Source organism: Leopardus geoffroyi, chromosome A1 (assembly GCF_018350155.1).
Source record: "Leopardus geoffroyi isolate Oge1 chromosome A1, O.geoffroyi_Oge1_pat1.0, whole genome shotgun sequence".
In the NCBI taxonomy this organism is placed as follows: Eukaryota; Metazoa; Chordata; class Mammalia; order Carnivora; family Felidae; genus Leopardus; species Leopardus geoffroyi.
Genome location: NC_059326.1, coordinates 82,155,767 through 82,175,740, shown reverse-complemented (window position 1 = coordinate 82,175,740; position 19,974 = coordinate 82,155,767). Strand labels below are relative to the sequence as shown.

Below are 19,974 nucleotides of genomic sequence, written 5' to 3'. Positions count from 1 at the left end.
TCGGTGCCCACAGGGGAGCCCCCACGGCCCTCCTCCCACTCGCAGGGGCTGTTCGGTCACCACTGAGGACCTACCTCCAGACACAACTCCTGTCAGTCCTCCAAGTTACCACCCAGAAGACCTACCGCGACACCAGCTCTCTCAAACGCTGGGGGACAGACGCCTGCCGCCTACCGTGCGTCCCACTGAGACCTCTGGCGGGAGCGGACAGAAGCACAGAGTCCAGACAGAGAAAGAAAGAGATGTTTTATTAGCATTTGTTACAGCAACGCGTGACGTGAAGGGTCGTCCGTGCACAGCCACCCGAGCGGCAAGCGGGTAGCGCAGAGCGTGACACCCAGTATTTACACGAGTGCAGAACAGGATCACCCCGAACCTCAAACAGAAGACTGAAAGTCACTTTACAAAAAGGTAAATAAAAATAACACCCATTTATCTATTTTAAAAAAGTGCCAGCTCTTGAGTGGCAGAGCGCGGAGAGGACAGAAGGGCCCGATGCCGCGAGGGCGCCGGTGCCCTAGTACCGAGCTGTGCGCCGCGGGGGCCGGGCCCGTCCTGGCTTCTAAAGCTTCATTTAAGCGTTCCAGATTTTCACCTTTTGGAGTACTTCTGTTTCTAGATCTTCTGAAGCACAAGCCTAACAAGTAGCCAGCCCTCCTCAGCCCTAAGACCAGGAAGCACCCCACCTTGGCGAAGCCTCAACCTCAGTCAGGAACGAAGAAGCCAACAGCAGAATCTTAAAGAGCCAAGTAATAGTGGAGCCAGTGCCCATGTAGGGAAGCACTCCTCCCTCCCACCTGAAAGTTCTACTTTGGTAAATATTAACGTTTTAACCATTAGCAAAATATTTAACCCAGTTAGCAAAATTAACACCGTCATTTCAATACTCTTGTGCATAGTAAATGTTGCAAGATGAACTTCACATCGGATAAAGCAGATTTGAAAATCAGTTTGCAAGAAAGCGTGCCGCCCTCCACGCCAACCTAAGCTCAGGGGACGAGCAGAGGCCCGGAGGTGGCGGCCGGCCCGAGCTGTCGCGGCCCTGCTAGATCGTCTGATAGCCCGCGTGGCTCCTCTTCCTGCCGATGAGGTAGGCAATGAGGACGATGAGGACCAGCCCCGCCAGGGCGCCGCCCACGGCAATGGGGATCAGCATGCTGTTCTCATCCAGCTGGCACTCCTCCACTAGGAGACACAGGGCAGGGGGCCATGCTCGCGGCCACGGTCCCCACGAGACCTCACACGGGCTTTTCCCCCCCCTCCCCCCAGCCTGGCTCGGTTCTAATCAATTACTGCTTGGACACAGTCAGGACCTCCGGGCCCTCCGGACACAACACCCCACCTCCTGCCTTCACGGCTCGGGAGGACAGGCGCCATCCCATGAAACGACTACCTTTGAGCAAATGGCGCCTTGGATTCGCATCTGTGAGCTGCTGGGTCTTCCAAAGGCAAGGTGATGCGGGAAAGGGAGTTTGCTCTAAAAATCTCTGAGACTGGGAAAGGGGGACCCCCACCCCCATAAACTGTCCTTGCAACCCAGAAATGATTAAATATCCAAACAGAACTGCAGTCTGCAGACCCCGTGCAGTCTCCCCCAATGCTACTCACCAGACCCAAACTTGTCACCTTGCACCTGGAAAGCCTGGACCCACACTTTGAATATATTGACAGAAAAGGCCTCTGTGACCTCCACGCGCTCCTCGGCGTTACACTTGTATGAATTCCCGATGGTGGCCTGCAGTGCCCTCAGAGAGCTGTTGTCCGCCTGGAAGGTGGGGTCTGCAAAGGCACATTGAGAGTGAGTGCTCTGGGACGCCTGCACGGGCAGGTGAGATGTGGGGGCCTTACCTCTGGCGTCAGGGACAGTCATATTCAACTGGATTCCTTGCAGGAAAAACTGGCTAGTATTTGGGTCCTTAAAGAGAAGAAAATAATCCTTAACCATTTGCCAAACTCACATGTTTACCATCAAACCTAAAGGATCATCTGGTAGTAAATCTGACTCCTGCAGTTCTAGCTTCAGCAAGAGGCCGTGGAACACGCAGTCTGTAATAAAAGGCATCGCATAAATCCCGAGAACACAGATGCTGACTTGTCCTCCTAGACCTTTTTACACAATCAGACTCTGTTAAAATAGGGACTGAAGGAGCCATGTTCTAAAAAATCAAACTTTTTCCAAACGTTGGCACTTTAGGAACGTTAATGTAAACTTTATCAGGAGAAACCAGACTGTTAATCTGCAGCATCATAAACACTGGCAGAGGGCGTTTCTATGCTTCCCAGATGGGGACAAGAAGAGAGGACCCAGGACCCAGGATGTCGCCCCTGGAAGAAGGGCTGAGGGCAGTGCCCGAGGCGGAGGCTGGGCTGAGCACAGTGGGGCACGGACAGCGATGGTTGGCACGCTGCAGGTGCCCCCTGACACCTGCTGCATAAAGGAAACCAACGGAGATGTCCTTAACGAAAATGGGGGACTGAGGGTCCAAAGCACTGATGGAAGAGGCAGGTGGGGAAAACAGACTCCGTCATCCTCACTGGGGCAAAGCTGTGGGTTCTGGCACCTTCACTGATTCTCCGTGGGGCTGGGGCATAGTGTGCGGGAGCCGATGGCGGGAAGCCATGGCCAGATGCGGGCTGTGGCGTGAGGTGGCGCGGGCACGAACCCTCACCATTCCAAACTGGAAGAGCAAGGAGTGGATGCGGCTGCTCCGGAGATCCAGGGTCACCAGCTGGGCGCCACAGCTCCCCGTGGCGCTCGTGTTGCTTGGGTCGATGCTGAACAGTCTGCTGATGGTCTGAGGAGGAAAAGCAGACATGTTACCCAAGTTCCTTTTCGCGCCCCATTTCGGGTCCTCCACGCTCTGGAAAAGCCAAAGTGACCTCAAAATGAGAACTTCAAGGCTTCTATCATTTTAACCAAAACCAGGAGGAGGAAAACACCCAAAGTGCAGACTTCTGGGTTCCAGAACCATCTTCCCTGCTCCTCCTGGTTGCTACTTTCACGAGGACATTACACTCCCACCACAAGCACCTTCCCTATCACAGCCCACAGCCCCCATCACCAGCAGGGACAAAGGAAAAGCGTAACAATGAACACAAAAGTTGCGGTGGTAAAAGTTTAAGCAGAATTTAACATTCTCTTAGGGGCCGATAAACTCGTCCAGTAGAGCAAGTCCCAATGACACGGGCCATACAGAAGACAGCAGCCTGGCTGTGTGCGCCAAGAAGCTGATTACAGGACAGGCCTCACAACCCGCTCTCTCAGATTTATGAGAGGTGTGCACATGCACCAGCGCCCTGACGCACGGAGATGGGTCCCCAGGGCCGAACCTACCGTGTTGTCCCTCTTGCTGTAGGTGACATTCAGCTGTAGCCCCATGCTGGCCAGCAGGCAGGTCCCATTGGCGCCGCTCACGTTGTACTTGTGCACGGAGGGGCTCTCTGGCGTGGGGGATGGTGAAGGGCGGGGAGGCGGTGGCGGTGGGGTCGTCGGGAAAGGCCCATCTTGCTCACAGCGCGTCTCTGGAGGGACAAGTGGGAAAGGAGGCAAAGTCCTAGTTCCTCAGGGCCACCCACCGGAAGCTTCGGCCACCCCAGGCTCACGGTGAACCCCAGCAGTCTCTCAGCTGGCCACACCTGCAGAACGGGATCTCTCGGCCTGTCCAAGGACAGTGCATGCCAGCCCCCCTCCGCAACTATGGGGCAGCAGCCTGCTGTCCCACGGGGCCATCCCCACTCCTGCCACCATACCGCGGCTCTGCCTGGAGTGTCCTCCAGCTCAGCCTCTGGGCAATGCTGCCTTCACAGAGCTGTCCCCTTCTGCAGAACAAACCTTTCTACTGAAGTAAACACAACCTGAACCCCATCTGCTGCTGGGACAGTCAGCTACACACCACTTCAAACGGCAACAATTCAAGACCCTCTGTGAGGCTGCACACTAGGCATGGTGCTGGAGGTCCCACAGATGCAGGCGGGACACACACACACACACGCACGCACGCACACACCAGGACAAAGCTAGTGCCATCAGCAAGGGGCTCGTGGGAGAGAAGCCCAGGAGGCCTTTACAGGGATGAGTGTCAGGGGGCAGTCCCTGCAGGACAAGACTGGAGCTGAGACCAGCCAGGTCCAGTGAGCCAGCTGCTCTGAGCTATTCAGAGCAAGGGGGGTGGGTACAGGCACCTGCACCCTCCTGGAGACAGAAGGCCCAGGAAGTGTGAGTGAAAATTCCTAAGAAAGGGATGACAATCCAGGAGTGAGGGAAGTTGGGGCAGGACAGGCCTTGGCAGGAGGACATAGTGGGGGGGGGGGGGAGAGGGCACATGGGGGGAGCACAGCAGGGTAGGGGGAGTGAAGGGGGGCACACGGGAGGGGGGAGGGGAGAGGGCACACAGTGCCCCCAGAGGACATGCCCAAGAGTTTAAGTGTCTCCGTCTCTCAGAACTTGACCTACTATGATTGCTTAGAACAAAAATTTACATTCAAAATCAAGGCAGACTGAACCAAGAGAGAGAAATGAACACTCCCTCAGATGCATACAGAACACACACCTGCCTCCCACGTAACATCCTAAAACACCCAGACCCACAGCACCTCCAGGAGACCATCATCCCCAAGTTAAGCCCTCTGTCTTACTGCCCTGTTTCTGTGGATGATCAGCATTCACACGATTTCTGTCCAACTCCCACCTCTCCCCACTTCAGCTGGCCTGGGCCGTGGGAGCTGGCCCACCATACCCAGTGCCGTGGATGTGGAGCCCACGGGGAAGCTGCCGGAACTTGCTCCACTTTAAAAGGAAACTTTGCCACCATTTCCTCTTGGGGGGGGGGGCAGGGGAGAGATGGGAAAGGACACCCTGCAGGGCTGTGACATGGAAGTGATGCCACACCTCTGGGAAGTTCACTCACCCAGTGTGCCTTCACACAGCGCAATCACACACAGTCAAATGCTTTTCTAGACAGAATGTAAAGATGGAAAAAAGGCACGATAGTGTGGGTGTGCCTCTGGGCTCTTGGTGGAGGGACAGCTGCCTGAGAGGTCCCCACCCAGGGTGTGCTGGCCACACTACCCGCCTCCTCCCTGGGGCTGCAGGCTGACGCCATAGCCACACCTTTAAGAACAGCCTCACCACTGCTTTCCAAGCTGTTACAGAACAGGACCTCATTAAATGTGCAAAACCACATCAACACAAGGTGGCTTCCAAATCCCAGCCTAGATGGGCACGCGGCATGCATGGGGAGAGTGACGAGCACCTGCACACATGACCTGCTGTTCTCATAAGGCAGGCTGCGAAGTGTCCACCTGGGAGCACAAATGATACAGTCAAGTGTAAGGACGAGTGCCTGCCCCCTTCCCTCCCTTCCCAAATGCAGACGGAGAGCCCCACCCTGCACAACCTGTCCCCCAGGCAGACGCTGCAGCGAGGAAAGCACGCGGAGGATGCACTCAAGTGTGCTCAGTGCGACCCGTGTGTAATCGGCCCTGGGAAGACCGGGGACCCCAGGAGAGCTCAGGCTGCATGTCCCGCCAAGGCTCCCCTCCTCAGGATTTTCAGAAGCTTCTGGAGGCCCCCAAAGGATCTGCCAGTGACCAGCCTGAGGAGCCTGCGTGCTACAGTTACAAGGAGTCTCCAACGGAGTGCGAGGAGAGTGGCGTTAGCACTCCTTTACTTTACTCCTTTCCTTTACTTGAAGCTCCCCTGGCTGTTGTTCCTAAGGGAGAAATGTTGCCAAACTGGGTGGAAAGCAAGCTTGGGACCAGCCATAGTAAAAAGTTCCTATTTTGAACTTCTAACAGTCACAGAGGCAGCCACAAGTGCCCACACATCAAATCTTGAAGGCACAAAGACAAATAAATACGAATCCTCTGCCAAGCCATCAAAGTCAGGTGTCTGCGTGGGCCGGGGGCTGGAAATCCAATTCCCGGGGACACAGCGTGGACATGCTCACCGGCTCCACCTCAGCCTGCGGGGATGGCTGTGCCCAGCCCGCTCCACGGAGATGACCACGTGCCCCTCACAGACCTTGGGGAGAGGCTGTCCTCGGAACCTGCCTCCGTCAACCAAACGGGAAGCCAACTCCAGCAGCCTGGCCTTGTGCTTTCTCAGAAGCTCTGGTGTGTCAGTACCTGGTGTTTCTCAGGGTAGTGCACGGGTAGGGGCACGGGGAACCAAGGCCCCACGACAGCACAGAAGAGCGAGGCCACAGAAGCCTGCGCCAACCCCCGCAGCCCATTCTGACTTTCCAGGGGCATTTGTGGCCAAAAATTTACCTATTTCTGAAAACGTGTTTATTTAACAGTTCTTTATTGTCAATCCACGACTAGAACAGACGAGAATATAAAATATACTTAACGTATTTGATTTGACAGGGAACCTTTTCTCTGAAGCTTTCAATTTAAGTGACCCAGAAAAAAAAAAAAAAGTACCTAAGAACCAGAGGAATGAAATTAGCACAAAAGGAGATAAAAAAAACAAATGGCTCAATTTTAACAGAAACCAAGTATTTTAAATGTGAATGATGCTGCCATGTAGCATGTGTGCTCAGTTACAACAAATCTCCTGCTTGGAGGGGGATACACGGGTCCCTCTGATTGCAAACCGCGTCAGAAACAGCACAACAGACAAAAGTGGACGTAGCAAGCCGCTGGCAGGCCGGGGGGCTCTCTACAGACCAGACCCCAAGATCACAGCTGGTTGAGTCAAAGTGCACAGCTGGGCTTCGAGCACAGCTCAGGTCACGTCAGCAACTCCAGCTGACCCTTCAACAACGCTGACCCCCATGGATGAAAATCCATGTTAACTTTGGACTCCCCAAAACCTTAATTATTAAAACTCCACTGCTGACCAGAAGCCTTAGCAGTAACACAGTCTATTAACACATATCATGTGTTCTTACAGTGAAGGCAGAAAAAAACAATCACAAGAAGACATTTACAGTTTTGTACTGCGTTTACTGGAAACATCCATGTGTGAGTGGACCCACACAGCTCACACTGGTGCTGTTCAGGGTCTGCTGAAGTATTTCTGGGGACAGCTCGGCTCCTGCCCACAGAGCGAAAGCCCATTCTGGAGCCCCTCCCTGCCCACGTGGTTGCTCTGAGAACTCCCCCAATCACTGGGCCTGGACCTAGGCCACTGGAGGACCACATCCCACGAAATAAGAAGTCACAGGGGGTGGGTGGGTGGTGTGTACACGTTTGTGGCAGGGTAGAGGGAGTGGGGAGCAGTCCCTGGAGCTTGGGGCATGGATTTGTTTTTTGCAGACTTCATTTCTTATCACTCCAAGTAAAGACTGATCAGAGGAATTACAGACGATGTTACCTGATAGTGACAGGAGCCCAAAAGCCCTATGAGGACTCCTTCCTGTCCAGGGAACACTACGCAGACATGCCGTGACCTCACCACACCCTCCAGCCTGCCACAGGGATGTGCCAACTTGTACACGATATTCTGTGTAACTCCAGGACACCTCTTATCCCTCCTCTTCCCAGCAGATTTCCTGAGAGTGCCCTAGTGTCTTTAAAAAGCAGCAAGATTCCTTTCCAAAGCACAGACGTATCCGTAGAGGCAGATTTAACATAACATGAAAGCAAGCTTTGGTGAGAGGGACAACCACGAACACAAGAGGAGGTGGGGACTGAGGGTGAGCTTAGTGACCAAGCTTCGGACCAACAACTCACAGGACACAACGGGTGACTGCCCATAGCAGGTTCAGAGTGACCCACCACCAGGGCAGAAGGCCAAGCCCCCAGGTGACTGTGTAGGGGCTGGGGCGGGAGCCTCTGAGGATGGGGGTCGGTGGCTGGGTCTCAGGTGTAGGGACCGCTTCACTGAATGCATCTTTCCCCCGTGGAGTCACACACAGACATTCCTCCACTAGGAAAGCAACGTGTGGGGAGCTGACGGCGAGGGGCTGTGTGCGCGTGGGGAGCTGATGGTGAGGGGCTGTGTGCGCGTGGGGACGGGGGTTGGGGAACTCCGTGAACCTAAACCTCTTCCAAAAGATAAACACAATTTTAAAACAGTGATAAACCTTAAAAAAGATTAGCATTTCCGTACTGTCACAATCTGATCTTAGGCCAGAAGATGGAGCCCTGTTCTGGGCACCACACTGCTCAGAGAAGTCAGACAGGACAGGCCCATCTCTGTGCTCAGAAGCTTTCCAAGCAGAAGAAAACAAGTTATGAAAGTGAGGAGCTATCCTCTACAGCCACCCTGAGGCCCAGATGGTAGTGAGGTCACTGCACTATCATTTCCCAATGCCTCTGACAGTTTTTGCTCTTCCCTTCTGCTCGAGGCCAGAGGGAGAAGACTGAGGTGTTCTGCTGGAGACGAAACCCAGCTGCTTGGAGACTCCTATCTGTGAGCGTCAGCTGCTGAAGCACTTAGCATGGCTGTAACTTCCCCACCCCCCGCAGTCCCTCCCCTACTCGGGGAGGTGGGTGCTAGCGTGCACACCTGGCCTGTGCACGTGTGCATGTGCACACACACACACAGCTCGCCACACAAGGGGGGTACTAGAGAGGGCTGGTCCCGCCGGTCTCCTCCAGAGCTGCTCCAGCTCACACAGACCTACCTTTGTGCCCTGTGTATTGCTGCTGGTTGTGTCTTCCCAGTTACAGACAGCAAACGTTCTAGACTTTGTGGCTGTCTGGTGTCTGTGCACATCCGGTTGTGCCAGTGTGAATGCAAAAGCAGCCATAGAAACAGGTATACGAATAAATGAGGCTATGTTCCAAGGAAACTTTAGTTATGGACACTGAAGCTTGACTTTCATGTAATTTTCATGTGTTGTGAAATGTTCGACTCCTTTTAACCTTAAACTGATAAGCACGGAAAAACCACGTTTAGCTTCCTGGCTACACAGAAGCGGAGGTGGGCTGCACAGGGCCTTGCAGAGGGCACGGATGCCTCTCAGGAGGGCTGTACCCAACCACACAGTGGCCCGGCCGGCCCATTGGGCCCATCAGCACCAGTAACTCAGTGCAAATCAGCCACGCAGCCAGCAGTCACCTGAGTGTTCCAGCCACACTGCTGGGGCCGCTGAAATTGAAGGCTCACAAAAGCACGGCTAAACACCGAAAAGGACAGGCAAGTTCTCTAAGACAACCAAGCCCCTCACCCTTCTGGAAAATAACAGTGATCTGTGAGCTGACTGGCAGGACTGGGGAAGAGAACTTTCTTCAGTCCTAGTTGAACGATAACACTCCTCAGTATTTACTCTCAGCCAGGCACTGACATAAACACCACGTATAAATTTCCTTTTTAACTCTAAGAACCTCCTAAAACAGACTATTATTTTTACTCTACAAGGGGAGGAGACAAGAGACTGACTACCTTACCCAAGACCACAGAGCTAGGAGGGGTCTGGAGCCCTGTCTGTCGGACCCCAGAGCCCACCAGTGGAGCTGAGCTGGCAGGTGCCTCCCTGAGGAGTCATGACCGCCCCCCGCCCCTCACCTCCCGCCAACCTGCCCAGAAAGGCATTCAGGTCCTTCTGCCATCCACCCCCGGGCCCGTCAAACTGGACAGAGGTAAGCCTAGGTCTTGGTGAAAAGACAGCTGGCTTGAACTGGAAGATTCTGTGACCCTGACCTCATTAGCTTCCCAACAAAGGAATACATAGAGAGTTTCAACTGCTTTTCCCTTTTACCCTTTTAAAATCAGTGTTTGTCCTACCTCACCTAAAGAGATCACCTCCTTTCAAGATGAAAACATGTTTGGTGGGCAGTTCAAAGGTGTGAGGTGCACCCAGTCCCCCACTGCACAAATGCTTACTCACACACATCTTCCTCAGGCACAGGCTCACAGCCACGCTTGCACGCACTGAGCTGGGCCTGGGCACCAGGGCCACAGGCAGTGTCCTACCTTCCTTGCTAAAGCTACTGCTGGCAAGGTACGCCTGGATGGTGGCATCATGGAGCGTGACAGTGACGTTGTGCATGTGGATCTGGTTGTTGCTCACACATCTGTATTTTTTATTTATGTCTGCCCTGATGTCAGTGGCAGACTCCACAGTCTTGATTTCTGTATTTAAAAAAAAAAATCAATTTTTAACTATGTGAAGTACTTAGTTAAAACTTTAGGCCCTCTCCAACCCGATTTTCTTAACTTTGTAACTGGTCGGTTTGGGTTCTTACCCTTGGAGCTTGCGTTGGGGAAAATCTGTGTGTCAGACAAGTTATAAATAAAACCCATCAGCTGAACACTGTAACGGGTTGCATTTCTTGTGAAATTGAGGGTCAGTCTATGTCCTCTTCCAAAAGCAATCACGAGACTGGGGGCAGACGCGTTCTCTTTACCACAGGAGCTGCTGCTGTTTAACACTGCTGCATCAGGTGGTAGGTCGAAGGTCACATTCTAGAACAAAGGACACACACCCAGTCAGAACGCAAGCCACTAAAGCGATTCAGATGCACCAAGGAAGACCTTCAGGAAGAGGGACATCAGCCCCCCACCTCAGAGGCTGCAGTGAGCACATTCACCTCCGACATCGATAAAAACATAGTAAAGTCAGGATTATGTGTCAGTACAGTCTGAGAAATAATTCAAGTGTAAGACAAAGCGGACAATTAACATAATTTTAATTTGTAGCATTTTTAAACTAAAGTGATCTTGGTTAACTGAAATAATTCATATTAGCCTTCAAGTGAGCTATGTATTTATATTTGAGAAAACCATCACTACTCGTGTGCTATAAAAATGCTTAAAGAGTATGTCTCTTCATGGGACCCACGGTAGCTACATGTGTAGTCAGCATAAGGAACAAACTTGTCAAATCCTAAATTGCACACCTGAAGCTAATGTAACATCGGGTGTCGACTGCACTTAAAGTCTCTTTAAACAGAGAAAAAGATGTTTGCTGCAGAACTGTTTGAATTTACCATTATAGACAAAACTACAGAACCACCGGGTGACCCCGGAAATGAGCAGGACCGGCTAAGTGAGCCGCGGATAAGTTGCTCCTAAGACGACAGAACTCTGTGAGGTGACAGAGACCAACACGGTGGAGAAGAGTAAGGCACATAACAGCACGTGGGGAATCCCATTTGTGTAACATAATATATGTCCAAATGATATTTTAAAAATCCAAACACAAAACAAGTAATGTAGCAAGGACAACAAAAGTGTTTGGACAAGTCTCTGTAACTTGAGACACTCCTGCGGGATGGAGCCTGCCCGTTTCTCTCTGGTCTGGAATGTGACCATGTTTATGTGGAGGCCAGATGGGGCCTGAGCACCTGGCACAAAGTCCAGGGGCCCCACCACTGCCCTGTGAGGTGGGCAAGGAAAAATGGTGGTTTCAACAAAGAACTAAAAACAAAATTTGGTTTAGAGATACATACAGGAGTAAATGTGAAAAAGAAGCATGATGTCCACTAGTGGGTAACTGACAAAATACAGATGCAGCTTGTTAGGAATCTAATAAATTCAAAAAACCCTTTCATCCCGTAGAAGTGCAAGTTATTTTAAGAAAACAATGAGGGGCATTTTGGACGAGTACAGCCTGCAGCATTGCTCAGCTGTTTATATGCAATTCCTGGAGCCTAGTGGTTTATCCAAAGCAAATTCAACACATCAGGAAAAGTGTATTCACACCGCTGTGCCCTGAGCACGAAAGTACATCAGAAAACAGAAAACAGCAGAGGCTCCAACACACGAGGCTGATCGACATAAGAGAACACTGCACTGTGATCACAAAAAGTAATCGTGAGGAAAACGGGGATTACACTCATATAAAACCGTTAAAGCAGGGGGCGCCTGGGTGGCTCAGTCGGTTGAGCGTCTGACTTAGGCTCAGGTCATGATCTCACAGTCTGTGGGTTTGAGCCCTGCATTGGGCTCTGTGCTGACAGCCTGGAGCCTGCTTCAGATCCTCTGTCCTGCTGTCTGCCCCTCCCCTGCTTGCATGCCCCCTCCCCTCTCTCTCCCCCAAATAAATAAACATTAAAAAAAATTCATAGAACAGCAAGAGCAGGGCATAAAATGGTTTACATATCTGACTGCACCTTCAGTATATACAGTAGCATAGGCTACTGATGAGCGGAGGAGAATACTACTACGGCACAGGGGAACTGTGCTACGGTGAGGTCATTTCTCAAACATTTATTTGAAACGATAATAACAAACATCTTCACACACACCACACTCTGCATGAAGGACCCTGGTGCTTCCTACCGTAGGACCGTTCCTGGTATCATAGCTGGTCACGAAGGCAGCAGAGAAGTTGGCCATGATGCAAGCCGTCCCATTGCCGTCCGTCACCACAAACGTGGCCGCTGTGCCATGTAGGAGGCCTGCTAACTCCAGGAAAGACAGAAATATCCAAACAAGGTTTTGAAAATACAACTGGGCGCTTCTGTGGTCTCTAGCTGTGGCAATAATGGACTTTATTAGGAAATACTACTGTGCTGCTTACAAGATCGAGATGTGGGTTACCGAGGCTGGGTTCAGCTGGGCTGTCTTTCCTGTCCCTCCTAGATAGGATCCTGGAAACGTTAACTCTAAACCCACTAGTTAGTCTGCCCACCTGACCAACAGCTCTTTAATGCCTGATGTCAGGGTACTGACAGGGAGGTCACTTGTCAATTTCCGGGTCAACCGAGGCACATGCTGCTCTGCACTCAGTCCTCAGAGGGTCTCTGGAAGATGTACCAGGGTCCCGGAGGCACAACTCAACCTGAATACCGATCTTCCGCAGAAGCCCATGGGAGAACTGGGGAATCTTTTGCTGTGGTCCTAAACTATTTAAAGTTAGATCTCTTGTTACTTCTCATGGACCACTGGTGTGGCAAGAAAAGCCACAGACTCACAGATCCGAGTCCTTCGCCAAGTTTCAGAAACATCCTTAAAAACCAGTGATTCAACTGAACCTAGACTTGGCTGCACGTCAGGCCATCAGTCAACTCATCTAGGCAGGGCTGCCACATCCCCAAAGGAAGGGACAGAATGAAGCTCTCACGGGTCCCTCCAGCTCAACAGTGATGGTGGCTAGCGATTTCCTCTTCAAATTCTCAGGGCCAGAGCCATCTCTGGCTTCTTGATGTCCTATAGCTCTGATGGGTTTAGCAGTGAATGTCATCTGACCACTGTGGTAGAGCAGTAGGTAATTTTCCCAAGCCACATGTTAGTACACTGTTCTTGCAACAAAAATGGGTGGTTTCACTAGTTCTGAAACCAAGAACTAGTCTGCCAGCACTGGGTGCCGTGGGGGTCAGAAGTGACGTGCCCTCCCTCCAGTGACATGCCTGCCAGTCCCTGCACACCTTTTCCCGACACTCCAAGCACTCCAGGCATACATGTGACACAGGCACATTTTGAAGACACTCACTCAGTACACACTCGATTAATCATTAATTAATTAATTAAATAGAATTAATTCATTCTAAAATCCCTGCCCCCAGAAAAATAAATGACCCTAACGAACCCAGTTTATTACACTCTTGCGACTTTCACAAAATAAAATCTTTAAAGCCAACTACTATTCAAGCATAAAGCAAAAAGTAGCCAGAAACCCCACATACCTTCCCGTAATTCTTCTGGTACGGGAAACACCAAAATCTAGGTTCACAGAGAAGCTGCTGCAGGAAAAAGCAGCAACCTATGGCAAACAAGGAACCTGTGCCGTTTTTGTCTATTTTGCAAATTCTTAACCTATGCCCCTGAAAACTCAGGTTACACTAAAGGCAACTCCGATAAATGAATTTCCATTGTAAAACCTAGAGAAAATTCCACAGCTTGTTTTTAACTCAGTGAAGGATTTTAAAAACAGAGAAGTCATCCCCGTGCCTTTGGAGAGGGATGGGTTAAGGGCACCAGCGGTTCAGAGAGGCCAGCAAGGTGGAAGCAGTCTCGGCGGGCAGAAGCAAGTGTGTGAGGGACGCTGACCCAGACCACTAGCGCACGGCTGCTACCCGCCCCCCCCCCCCCCCAACCCTGCCGCCAGGGCTCTCTCAGGCCTGAGATGCCCTCACATGGCCGTGGTTCTGGCCTGGCTGCCGGAGTTACTGTGTGACCACGCATGCCACAGACAGGGCAGGTGGCTGCCTCTTACAGGAGCACACACACAGTAGTTCTAACCAAGCTGCCTTTCCAGAAGTTAGTTCCTTAAGTCATTAACACCCTTTTACTGACTCCAAGCACTTCATTGGGAACTATTTCACGTTAAATAACTTTTCAGTCACAGAACGTTTTCACTTAGTAAATGTGCTGAGGGTATGAGCTTTCAAAGTAAAACAAGTATTACACAAGCAAATTTAAAGTAAGTTTTACCAACACTAGATATCCACAATTATTCTGGAGGGGCCAGAAACTTTCAATTACTAAAACAAGAAACTTATCCCCAGAAGCCAAATTTTAGTCCGGAGAAAAACGTCTCTGGGAGCATCAGATTGCACACTTACAAGAAAAACTTATGCGTGCTGTTAGAAGCTGTCTGTGGCCCTCTAACAAGCTTGCTCCCTGGCCTGTGGCGGTCCATCCAGCACACAGGTGCGGACTCCACCATTTCTCCGGGGACCACATAAATGAGTAACTTCAGCCTATTCCTTCAAGGTACCCTCACCGGTAGGAATCCCCTTCTGACACAAGTACAGCTGTGGGAAGCGAGTCTGGTTCTGTTGCAGACTCCGCCACTCACTAGCTGTGTGACCTGGGGCCGGCAGCAGTCGCTGCCCTCGGTTTATGCGCCCACGGACCAGAACAAGCGTGCTGACCCCTCGGGGTCATGGGAGTATCAAAGGAGCCAGTGCACACGCAGCACACAGTACAGGGCAATAGCACTGCCTTTAATGCTCACTGACAGTATTTAAACAGAGCCATATAGACCTCACCCATCGAGTTCGTCACTAAACCCTCAGAACCTGACGGAAAATGTCAAATAAGTTATGTCACTTAACAAGCACTTGTTATGCACGTGTTACGTGCCAGGACCTGCGCCAAGCACTTTGCAGCTGATTCAACTATCGTGGCAACCTTAACAGGTAAACGCTACTGCGATTCCCTTTCACAGCTGTGGAGACTAAGGGACAGGGACCTAACTTGCTTAAGGTCACACAGCTAGGGAGTGCTGAGCAATTGGGAACTGAGTGCCAAAACTTGCTGAGTGGATACGTTTCAAATGACAAAATGCTCATTTTTGAAATAAAAGAAGCTGCCATCCAAAGGAACAAGTGAATACATTTCTTCGTTAAACTTTTTAGAAGAAATACTTCCTAGTTTGTCATTACTTGATTCTTTTAAATCCAGTATTTTTCTTTTTAATCAGTGACACATAACCACCTATGACTAAAGGAAGCACGTAAAGAAGACCAAGGTTCCTTCCCACACTCCGAATCACAGCCTGGAGGGACAGGCCATGAGCACAGACACTTCTAAAGCGTGGACATGGACGTGTGGTTAGGGACCAGCGCTACAGAACAGAGTCTAGGTAAGTGCCGAGCACTTAATACATGTGAGGCCCAAGGTGGAAACATCATCACAGCACGACTGGAATGACGTTCCAGTGAAAGCTCACGCCATGCATGCATGTAGTCACGTCCCGCAGATGCAGAGAGAAGGGAGGACGGACACTGCCTGGGACGTGTCTAACAAAAGAAGTTCAAAATCACAGGCCTCGGACATTTTGGTCTCAAACACCATTAAGAATTTGGTCACCAACCCGAGTAGCTAACAAACTTCCACAATCAACAGTCATGTTAACTAGAGTAAGGGGAAGGAAGTCATCTAGTTGACACCAGTGGTTTAGAGTCCCATGACGCAATTACACTTCATTTCAAGTGTCAGACGGTTTCAGTTCACCCTGGTCTATGCTTTCTACCAAGTATTCAAACACAAAAGCAGCTTTAAGAAATGTCTAATTATTAATGAAGGAGGATTTAGTAATTTCGAAATTTGAAATATGCTTTCAGAAAATATGTTTTTTGGTAAAATTATACATCAAAATAAGCATCATTTTAAAAAGACCTAAATCCAAATTAATACGCCTTTCCTAAAAGTTGGATTTTAACTGAACATAAAACTTAGATACAGTGGAATAGGGATTAGAAAGTTAACCACACGTACACCCAGCTACCGCCCCGCAGGGAACTAAAGAGGTTTCTCTTCCCTTTGAGGGCGAGCTCTTCTAATACCGAACACGCTGCCGGCGACACCGCCAAACCTGTTCCACCAACTCCTCTTGTAGCTACACTGCCACGGAGGGCAGCTTAGGGTGCACCGAGGGAATAAGGTCACCCCTGGTGGCTATTCACGCAGCTCAGAGAACTCACTTTACACAACAGGCAAACAGGTGACACCCAAATCCACCCATTCACAGGCGCACAATTTACAGTAGAAAAAGACCTATTTCCAGAACCCACGGGCAGGTGTGTACTGTAACGTGCATCCACATCGTGTGAGCTCGCGTGAGCTCCGGGAATTGTCTTCCGGATATTTCAAACTCTGCCTTTCGGATGATCTTCCCCTGTGAACTGGGAGCGGGGTGAAAGGGTGTGGCACCGCAGACAGGTTCACCAAGGGCATCTGCGCAGATTTAGGAGACGGCGCACATTCCTCTTTCTCATGAGACCAGAAAACGAGAACAAAACTCAGTCAATCGCACACCGAGCGCCCGCCGACCGCTCTGAGATCCGCACTGATGGGGTCCCGCGCTTTGACTCGGGAACGGAGGCAGCGCTCCTGACGACCGACCACTCGCTAGAAAACAATACTGCCATTGTGCGGCCGCGGCTTGGGGCCGCCGACCTCGCACTGTACCCGCTGCGGGCGCTCCCAAATGTCACCCGAACCTGAAGTTCACAGCAAAGCAGCGCAGGGGACAGCACTCGCAGCCGTCCCAGAAGGGCAAAGTTAAAGCACAAAAGACGTATTCTGAGCGTCCGGACCAACACGCCGCCCTCCTCCCTCCTCGGTAGGAGCCGTATCCCCCGGGGGGCGGGGGACAGAGGGACCACGCAGGTACCGCCGCCTCGGGCTGCACAGCTTCACTCGGTCCTCCGTGGCTAAACCACAGCCGTCCCGAAACCCACAAGCCACTTAGTTCCACCCTAACACCCGGAGAACGAGCTCGGTGGCCCTCAGCTGACATCTCGACCCAACTCCTCAGGCAGCGGCCAGAGGGCTCCAGGCCGGCCCCCAAGTGCCGACCTCCGCCGGGGCGGGGACGACTCGCGGGCCCGCTACCCACCCAGCCGGCTCCGCCCCGTATCGTCCGCGGCCGCCGGGTACCCCCGCCCCGCGTCCCCGGGGACCCAAATCCACGGCCCCCCTCCCTGCCCCGGCGTCCCCGGCCCCTCACCGAGCAGCAGCAGGAACAGAGGCCGCCGCCGGGCGCCGCCGAGGGCCGCCATGGGCGCGAGGGCTGCCGAGGCCGGAGCCGAGCGGGTCGAGGGCGGTTGGGCCGCGGGCGGGCCGGGGGCCGGCGTGAGGGCGGGGGAGGGTCCCGGGGTCCAGAAGCCCGGCCGCTGCGGCGCCCGCGGCTGGAAGGAGACCCTTCGGCCGGCGGCGCCCGTCACGTGAGGCCGCGCCGCGCCCGCACCGTCACGTGACCCCCGCGGATCTCGCGAGAGCGAGAGGGCACGGCGTCTTCCCCTGGGTTGGAACCGGCCTCGCACGTGACCTGTGGGCACGTGACCGTGGCGCCACGTGACGCGCACCCCGGCCTCTGGGCCACTTGAAGCCGAAAGTGCTCGCCGCGAGCGCGTGGGGAGGCAGCTCCCCGGCTCCGCCCCCGGCGAGGCGTCCGCCGAGGGAGGCGACGACGGTCACCCCGGAGAAGGGCGGCTTTCTGCCGAGGCGCGCGACCCGAGACGCCCCGGGCCCCAGGGACGCAGGGAGGCCCGCGCTGGCTGCGGGTTTCCTCAAGGACCGCAATGCTAACGTGCTCCTCTCTCGTGGCGTGGGGCACTCTGGCCGCGGGGCTCCTCTGGTGGACTGACGCTTGAAGAGGCCGAAGTGGGGGGACGAGGGTGGGGAGGGGTGGAACACGTGTACCGCATGTCACAGTTCACATTTGAAACAAACCAAAACCGGTTTTTGTAAACAACTCAGAGTGCGGAACTTAGGGCTAGACGAAATCTTGGAGGAATGGGGTTCAGAGGCTATACAGTGATTGCCAGCTGTGACGCCCTCCTGAAGGATGTGTCGGAACGGGGCGTGGAGGGGGGCACCATTTATCTAGAACGTTCGGAAACGCTGGTGTTGCCTATATCCCCACGTGCCACGGCAAAGGAAATCCGAGTCTTTGTGCTTCTAGAACCTTCCGGAAATACCTTTCTGCCTCACTCCTTATTGCCTGAGTGTAAAGGCACCTTTCCCTGGTTGCCTAAAGGCTCCCTGGGTCTTGTCTTTCACTGCCTTCTGGAGCTCTGGCACCCCTCCCTTTATCTCCCCCCACCTTGGCTGGTACAGTTACTCAGACACCCAGTTTCCCAGCTCCTTCCTTCCTCTCCTGTCCTGTGGCTTCACTGAGATCTCCCCAACTCACCACCTCTGGAATGTTCCTGGAGCCTCTTCAGTGTAGGTGTGTTGATTACTGCCGGTCACTCTACCGAACAGTCCTTGATTCTGGTGGCTTTCCACCTTAGTTCTTAATGTTTGTTTCCTTTTCGCAAATTTTGTGTTCTTCCTTGTTGTCATTTCTGTCCAGCTTCCCTTCCTCTCAGCTTCTAACATATAATCAGACTTCCTGTTAGATCTGCACTTGAGGACAGTGGCTGGGCATGCGCGTTCCCCCCAGGCAGTCCCCTCCCGACCCGGCCTCCGTTCTAAACAAGGTTTCCCTTTATTAATGTTCGCAGGGGTAGGAGTTAGCAGTTCTTAAAATACTCTGTTTTAGGGTGTTAAACACATTAAGTAGATGCTTTGCAGGTTTCGCACTGTGGAAGAACTTACAAATAAGGGGAACGTGAGGACGAACCCAGTGAGGCTGGAGCTGCCATGTGTTGAAAGACATGAGGGGTGTCTGGGTGGCTCAGCTGGCTAAGTGTCTGCCTTCCGCTCAGGTCGTGATCTCACGGTCTGTGAGTTCAAGCCCCGCGTTGGGCTCTGTGCTGACAGCTTGAAGCCTGGAGCCTGCTTCCGATTCTGTGTCTCCCCCTCTCCCTCTGCCCCTCCCCTGCTCACACTGTCTCTGTCTCTCAAAAATAAACATTAAAAAAAAAAAAAAAGACACATGAGATGGATAGTCACTGAAATAAACAGAACAAATTTACTAGGTAAAAAGCAATGGTGTGTAGTACATATTGGCAGTTTATACCCCCGCCAGCGACCGTTAAAGGGCATAACATTTTCTATTGCCTGGTCACGTCAGCTGGAGCATTTGCTTGTATTTCTGTTTCACTCAAGTTCTCCATCATTTTTTCTTTGCCCACGAACTGGCTGGCAGTCACTTGCAGAATAGTAAGGTTTCCCAGCACTGGGCCTGCAAGGAGGAGGCGCTCTCTGCGGGGCCGCTCACAGTGAGAGCTGGGTCTGTGCCACCTCCTGTGCTTTACTACCTGGGGACAAGATTTTTCACTTCTCTTTCCCACTTCTCTTGCCCGTTTACAGCAAGAACTTTTACTTTTGGTTTATTAATTATACAAAAGCCAAGTAAATTGTGGCTGAAAAGTGTAAGACTGTAAGTTTACAGAATAAGTGAATGAATAACATGTCAGAAAAATAGAAAACCATAAGCTTTCAAGTGAAATGTGTGCTATTGCGTGGAGAAAGAATCGAGACCCCCTCTCACCCAGCACTTGTGAAAATCAGTCCTCTCTTTTAAGGCACTTAGACTGCCTTTACTTTCTTGGTGTTTAAAATAATGCCACGAGTAGTGTCTGGGTGGCTCAGTTGGCTGAGTGTCCAACTCTTGATTTCAGCTCAGGTCATGATCCCAGGGTACTGAGATCAAGATTCTCGTCCTTTGCCCCTCTTCACCGGTCGCACGTGTGCATGTGCTCTCTAAAATAAAATAACTTATTTAGAAAAATAAT

The 19,974-nt window shown here is 52.0% G+C and overlaps 1 protein-coding gene across 1 annotated transcript; it reads right to left on the bottom strand.

Annotated features, from left to right (window-relative positions):
- Window positions 1-229: 229 nt before the first annotated feature.
- LAMP1 (lysosomal associated membrane protein 1) lies at window positions 230-17,631 on the bottom strand. The gene is made up of 9 exons (XM_045482449.1): window positions 17,298-17,631; window positions 12,179-12,300; window positions 10,141-10,360; window positions 9,869-10,027; window positions 3,335-3,522; window positions 2,670-2,795; window positions 1,849-1,915; window positions 1,609-1,779; window positions 230-1,185 (listed from the first exon to the last, which is right to left on the bottom strand). Exons 1-9 carry the CDS (start codon window positions 17,347-17,349, stop codon window positions 1,046-1,048), a joined length of 1,245 nt encoding a protein of 414 aa, XP_045338405.1. The 5' UTR covers window positions 17,350-17,631; the 3' UTR covers window positions 230-1,045.
- Between the last annotated feature and the right edge of the window lie 2,343 nt (window positions 17,632-19,974).

Excerpts from the sequence above, each read along its gene's own strand:
- LAMP1 (XM_045482449.1), bottom strand. The coding sequence starts at position 17,349 with ATGGCGGCCCTCGGCGGCGCCCGGCGGCGGCCTCTGTTCCTGCTGCTG. Across the intron at positions 10,028-10,140 it reads CCCCAACGCAAGCTCCAAGG|AAATCAAGACTGTGGAGTCT; the intron begins GTAAGAACCCAA and ends TTTTAAATACAG. Across the intron at positions 1,780-1,848 it reads GACTGTCCCTGACGCCAGAG|ACCCCACCTTCCAGGCGGAC; the intron begins GTAAGGCCCCCA and ends GTGCCTTTGCAG.